This window comes from Chiroxiphia lanceolata, chromosome 3, assembly GCF_009829145.1.
Source record: "Chiroxiphia lanceolata isolate bChiLan1 chromosome 3, bChiLan1.pri, whole genome shotgun sequence".
NCBI lineage: Eukaryota > Metazoa > Chordata > Aves > Passeriformes > Pipridae > Chiroxiphia > Chiroxiphia lanceolata.
Window position 1 is genome coordinate 10232601 of NC_045639.1, and position 7007 is coordinate 10239607.

A 7007-nucleotide genomic window follows, 5' to 3' on the forward strand; every position below is an offset into this window, starting at 1 on the left:
TTCAGGAGGCTGATAATGTAAAAGGAATGACATTATATCTGCTGTGCAGTATCAGGGACTTAGTTTTATCCTCCTGGAATTGTTCCAATTTCTGCAATCCTTTATCTGTTTAATCTGTGATATTACAGGCTTGATGTTACATTAAAAGTATTAAAAAAGCTGCAGTCGAGTTCACTTTTTTTTCTATGGGGATGTAATAATAATTCGCTTAAGAGGTTCCTGGTTCATGTAATACCAAAATAATGGAGAATTAAAAGGCACTTTCTTTTGCAAATGTTTGTGCTTTTTTTTATACAGTGTTATGGAAATGAATTGCACTTTGCCTAAGAGTTTTTGAAGGCCATGATTATAGATTTGCAGCAAAAATAGCTCAATGAATTTAGTATTGACAGAAATGTGGTCGTATGAAATCAGTGGATTGCCATCCATTCCATTTTTTTCCTGAAATTATCTAGACTTGCTGTCATTATCATATGCCCCAGTATATCTTGCGGAATATTAATGAATACAAAAATAACTTCTCAAGTTTGCAGTGGGATCATGATTGATTCAACGTGATAGAAGATTTGATGCAGCATCTCACAATTTTACCATTTGGTTTGTGGCAGCCCTGTAGTTTGGTTTTTTTTTTTACCATTTATCAAATATTCCCAAGATTAAATCTAAATGGCAGAAATAAATCACTCCCATAAACATCTGACATGAAATATTTCCACCCAGTGGAATCACCAGTTTAATGTGGTATTACTGTAATTTTTGAAGAAGAAAATATAAGGTCAAATCCAGTATTTGTCTTCTTTTTGGGTCATCCGTGCAAGATGCAGTGCAGCTCAGTTGTGTATTCTGACATTCCTGCTGCAGATGTTTGCATGGAAGAGTCACTAAAGCCACATGTAGCAGAACAAACCCCAATACCTCTTACCCAGGCAGTCCTGGTGAGTCACCTGGGAACTGTGTGCACCAGTTGTCAGGGAGAGGCCACCCGAAGAAAGCTTGGGAAGCAAGTGATAGTGCTGAGTTTATCAGGGTTTATTTATTTTGTGCTATCAGGCAGTACAATAAAAAATTCCCACAGTACTGAGTAAGTAAAAATAGTCTCCAAGGAAGGGAGGCTTCTGCGATAGAGCTTGGCAGCATTGTTGCAAAAATGACTTCTGGATGTGCCTTTTCCAAGGAGAGTGTGTCCTTGCACTGTTACAAAGTGTCTAATTCCCATTTTGAATTTCTGGTTATGTTGGGACCTTTGGGGGGGGTTATTTCTTTTCTCTTGCCTTTTTTGGAATGGGAGAGGGTGTTTTGAATTTTTTTTTTTCTCTTCCTGCCCCTACCCCCTCCCATTATTTTCTTTTGTTTGGTTGTTTGTTTTTAATTAAGATTTGCACTTCTTTAGCAATGAAAGCCTCTAAGCAGGTCTAGCTAGACCTTGAAAATAATATAATAGAATCTTATTGTTTCTGTCCCTGTTAGAGAAATAACTCTAACATGTTGATGCCTCCTGGCAGTGTCCAGGGCTGTGTGCCAGCTTCCTTTGAACACTGGAGCCAGTGGGTTCCACAGGCAGCTCCCTGCTGCTGCTTTAGAGACACCTCTGCTCCCCCAGCTCCCAGCAGTGCTGATGTGCCAAGGAATGACTGAAGAAGCCACTTTGTACTTTCAGTCTATTGACTTTAAAACCATCCAAGTGACCCTGACAGAGCACTGTGTAAAAAAGGTTAAAAGGACTTGGACTGGTTTGTATTTTTTTTACTTGCCAAGTGAAGGTGCAGTTCCTGCTGTCAAATCTCTAGGTTTCCTCACTAGCTCTTTCCAAAGACTTTCTTTTTCAACTACAGTTATAATCTTTTAGGGATTAAGAAATAAAAACAGGGATAACTGAGAATGTGCAGTTCTTGCCTGTGAGCACGGGGGTCTGATGGTACTGGCTCAGGCAAAACCTGCTCTAGTGCTGAGCCAGCAAGGAGGGAGCTTTGGTACTTTCCTGCAAGGGAAGGAAGGTATAAAATGGGAGCTGATAAGGTAGTTGACCATTATTGGCCAGTAATCCACCTGGACCTGTTGGAATGAGGTCGGGGGGGGGGGGTGACAAAGATGTTCTGAGATCTGGAGCACCTCTGCTATGGAGACAGAGAGAGTTTGCTATGAGAGGGTTTGGATGGTTCAGCCTGGAGAAGAGAAGACTCTGGGGAGACCTTGGAGCCCCTTCCAGTAGCTAAAGGGGCTACAAGGGAGCTGGAGAGGGGCTTTGGACATGGAGTGTCATGGACTGACAGGACAAGAGGGAATGGTTTTAAACTAAAAGAGAGTATGTTTAGAATAAATACTGGGAAGGAATTCTTAACTGTGAGGGTGGTGAGGCACCAGCACAGGTTGCCCAGAGAAGCTATGGATGCCTCATCCCTGGAAATGTTCAAGGCCAGGTTGGATAGGGCTTGGAGCAACCTGGTGCAGTGGAAGGCATCCTTGTGCAGGGCAGAGGCTTGGAAGAAGCTTTAACTTCCCATCCCACCCAAACCATCCTATGATTCTGTGATTGATTTTCCTGCTGAAATGCTACTACACTTGTAACTTGGGATAATATTTACAGAGTAGTCCCTGCAGGTGTTTTACTAAGGTAGTATTTACATGAAGTTAGCAAATTTGGAGGAAGTGGGGGAGTTGACATCATCAGATAAACCAGATTTCTTTTTTGTAACCCTAACTTGTCCTGCTGAAGCAGGTTGTATCTAAGCCCATGCATACGTTTTCTTTTACTCCAGAGAAGCAATCTCTTAATACTTATTTGCAAAAGTGGATTTACTCTCAAATCAGTATCTGCTTAATTAATGCATTGGAAACAAAATGACGTTTGTTTCTGCTCGTGGGTGTTTCTGGAGAAGATGTGTGTGCTGTGAATTCCCAGGCACGTTTCCTGTGTGCTCGCTCCGTGTGATTCGAGCTGGCCACAAGTTCAGCCTCGGTGACGTCTTGGGACCGGCTCCTTGTTTTATTTATCCCCCGCTGGCTTTCCTGTTTGCAGCCTAATGTGCTTGTATTGTGAGCGGGCAGATACTCATCTGGTGTTAACACGTCGCTGGTTTAACCATAGCCCTGCTGCTTTGATGTGAGCCCAGCCCGCAGTCTCTGAGGTGGGTTTAAAAATGAAAGTCAAAGGTTGGTTTTAGATAACGTATTTACAGAGATAATTCTGTTTGAAAGAAAACTACTGGTTAGCTTGTAATGTATGTGGCTTTATATACCCTTGTGTTTCTTCTGCATATAAGACAAGTATTATTCAGACACATAATCCTGCCTGAACTCCTCGAGGGAGCGATGGAGTTCTCCTGGGCTGGTTGGCGATGCCTGACCTCTTCCTGGACTCCTCTTCCTGCAGGTCAGCCTGGGGTGAGCCAGGTGGGATCTGCGGGTGACTCCTGGCCCACCACCTCTTCTGCACAGCACACTGAGGCACCTGTTCAGGTGGAAAACTGTATGTAGTTGTCCCCAGGCATATTACAGTACCATATTATATTGATTTGGAGGTGTTCCCTGCTGGTTTCACTATCCAAGCAAACGTAACATGCTGAGAGGTTTGACAGCCTTGACTCCAGAGTCTTTATTTGTGATACACTCAGTTACTTGCATAATATATACTTGGTGGTTTTCCTGGATAACAGAGGTAGAATTTTTGCTTAAATGCAGAATATTTTGTGATCTAGAAGGAAAAATTACATGGAGTAAAAAAAATTTATTTATCACTTAGCCATGAGGAACTCAGAAGTTATTAACAAGCAACAAAATTTGTTTGTCTGGGAAATGTTATGCTAGAAATTTCTTTGATTCACCCTTTCACACATCTGACTAAGAAGTGAAGAAGGAAGTTCCTTTTTATTTTAATCACATGTCACTGAATGGTTGGGCTTCAGTCCCCAAAAGAAGGGCAACACTTCTGAACTCTTCTGCTTTCGTTAATTGCTTTTATTGAAAGTCTGAGCTCTGCAATTCTTTTAATTAGGAAAAAACCCTCTGTTAGTAAAGAACTTTGCTTACCACAGTCTCAAAACCTGATAATAAGAACAAGGTTTCCTTGCTAACAAGTGAATGCATAACTGCAGCTGTAAAACTGTTTTATCAGCTAGTCCTTCCCAAGAGCAATGAATGTCTTTTCTGTCTCTGTTGACCAAAAAAATTGGGAAGGCTGAAAATTAATGTGGGTTCTTAATCACAATGAAAGGTACTAGGATGTTTGAAGGCACTTTGGGTTTCTGGTGACATTACAGATTGGGTTTTTACTTATGCAAGGGACAGCTAAATCTTTAAAACATCCTAATCTAAGGCAAAACCCAAGACAGGAGAATAAAATATCTTCCTGAGCAATGAAATTGCATTGAATCCCAGCCTCTGCAGAGCAAATGACTGCATTGCCTGTACCGAAAGGATCAGACCTAAAACCCTACAATACTCCCATTGCTCCAAGAAGCAGCTGCGTGGGTACAGAAGTCCAGAAGTACTTGGCTGTCTGGCTGTGTTTGCACACAGGCATCAGAAGCTGATGCTTTTTCACTATCTAAAGAGTGTTTTCCTGGTAATTCAAGATGGGATAATTCCTTTACAAAGAACCCTTAATGATCTTACAAGCACCACATCAAGTTGAGAAGGCTTTTAAGAGTGGGTCTGGCGCCTTGGCTGGTGGCTTTAAAATGCAACTGCATTTCGTGTGAAATAGGATCTAACTGGACAAACCCTGTCCAGTTTCAGACTGTCTCTGTTTCTTGAACGCCGTGGAGCTCTCCCTGTGTGAAGGTGGAGTTGACTCCCTCTCCCTGTGACACTGGAAATGAATATGAATAAAAACAAAATGATATGTGAATTCAGAGAGGTTTCTTTTTGTTGTTCCAATATACTGGCTAAAAGTTAAAAATACTAGATGTATCACAGTTGCTAGAAACCATTTTAAGTAGCTGCTCAAACTTATGCCATAGAGAACAATTGTATTTTTTAAAGTTTTCAGCATGTGAGGATTGGTTTTCTAAAAATACATGGGTTTTTTTAAGTATAGTTACTGACATAGAAAAAGATGTGCTTCTTTTGGTCTCTCATATAAATATTTTTGCAGCACTCTGCTGTTGCAGCTCCTAGACAACCTGATTCAAGTCTGGGGGCAGTTTGTGTTTCTTGGATGTTTGTTTTGCAGCTCCTTTTTATAGCCCAGGCTCAGGAGTGAAATGGGAGGAGGGGTGGGAGAGCATGTGGGGAGAAAACTTTGCAGGAAATGGACGTCCATTCCTACACCTTCCTGAAAGCATCGAGCTTGGCTTTCCAGCCTGAAGGTGGGGATGCAGGTCACAACCCCACTTGTGCACATACAGGCACCTTTTTTCCAAAGACCACGTCCACCCCCATGAAGGGCTGAGCTGAAGTCCAGGTTTCAGCCTGGGCAGCAAACTGTGCTGGGCTTTAGGACTTCGAGTCACTGGCTGATTTGTTCCATTTTGGTTTTGCTCAACTGCAGAGGATCCAAGTGGGCTGAATTATTTTTTAACAATAAGAAGTATATCAAAAGGGATGCCTTGTTTCTTGCTGATCATGAGCAGAGATACCAAATTTGTTCTTTGCCTGGAGGACACCTTAGGGGAGCAATAAGGAGGTTTGAATTTCACCGCTGCATCTTATTTTGTCTTCTTTTTTTCATGAAGGATATAAACTAACAAAGCATTAAATAAAACTGAAGCTCAATTCTGAGCAGCCTGATTTACAACTCTCTTGGTCAAATTTTAGGTTGGTCCACTTGAGAGTGGATAACCAGACGCCATCCAACCCACATGGGAAAATTATAGCTGCTTTATAGCTAAAAGTATGCTCAGTGAGTACACTTACACTTGGATGAAGTGGCAATGTCTTTGTGTAATCAAAGAGTTTCATTTTGAGCAGTTCACATTCCTTTTAGCTGACAAAACCTGAAGAGGGAAAAAAAAAGTCCTCCTTATGCCTTAGGCTCATGAAAAACATCTCCTCCAGATCTAGGCACCTCAGTCTCCTCCTGTCTGCTCACACTCGCCGTGTGATTAAGCCATAAAATCAGCTTTAGCAGATCTTAAAGGTTGCATGGGCAAACCCTGGCCTGATTTAGTCTGTTGATGGGCTCACATGACTTGGGGTGCAGAGTTGTGGCTGGAAAACCTGAGATGTCAACAGGAGGCCTTTGAAGTCATCTTGTCGAGGACCAGGACCTAGGGCTGCATAACATGGCACTGCCACTCCTTCCCTGGAAGGTCAGGATAGAAATCAGCCCGTGGCTGGAACACATGTGGAGGAAACAGAGGTCAAGTTACAGAGAGGAGCTGTTGTCAGATCTTGTCTGTGAAACGAGACTTGTAATGTGTTATAGATAGTGGGATTATTTTGGGATGGTGAGAAAAGCTGCTCCTGCAGTAGCTGTTCTGTGAAAGACAGCTCAAGTCGTTTTCCTAGTCGGGTCTGGGAAAACAGGGATGCTAAAACTGGGGAGATTTAGCAGGAGCTGAAGAGGCATTTGCTTTGCAGTCCCAATTTGCAGCAGTTGCACTGGTTGGGCTGACACTGTCCAGTTCTGCTCATTTCCGGGGAGAAGGGTTAACTGCAGCAGGGGTCTGTGATCTGTTTTCTGCATGATGCTTCACAAAGCCTCAGGGGTTAACTAATGGATCACTAGAGATTTGACTTTTCCAGTGCTTCCTAATCAAGGAATGTTTCGAGAGGTACTTCAGGGCAGGAAAATATTCAGGAAGATACAAGAAAGCCCACTGCCAAGTGGAGTTAAGCTGTCAAATTACTCCCCAAACATTTCTTTCTGCACAGTGATCAAATGTAATTATTTTTCTCAAGTATTGTTCTTGCAATTTTGTTTTGTAGGAATCGGAGTTTCTCTGTCTGGAGTTCGATGAGGCCAAGGTGAGCCAGATGCTGAAGAAACTCTCAGAAATAGAGGAGAGTATGACTTTGTTGACTCAGACTACTTAATCAAATAAAGATATTGCAACTTAGAAAAAAAA

The 7007-nt window shown here is 42.2% G+C and overlaps 1 protein-coding gene across 3 annotated transcripts in view; it reads left to right on the plus strand.

Moving 5' to 3' along the window:
* Positions 1-7007, plus strand: part of COMMD1 (copper metabolism domain containing 1) — a 67785-nt gene extending 60778 nt beyond the window's left edge. The window contains exon 4 of one of the 3 annotated variants that reach the window (XR_004356219.1): positions 6868-6959. Coding sequence is in view for 1 of the 3 variants with exons in the window: in XM_032683594.1 (XP_032539485.1) it covers positions 6868-6975 (108 nt within the window). In the remaining 2 variants the exon portion in view is untranslated. Of the gene's footprint in view, positions 1-6867 lie in introns of all 3 variants that reach the window. The other 2 variants (XM_032683594.1, XM_032683595.1) reach the window with 2 other exon arrangements.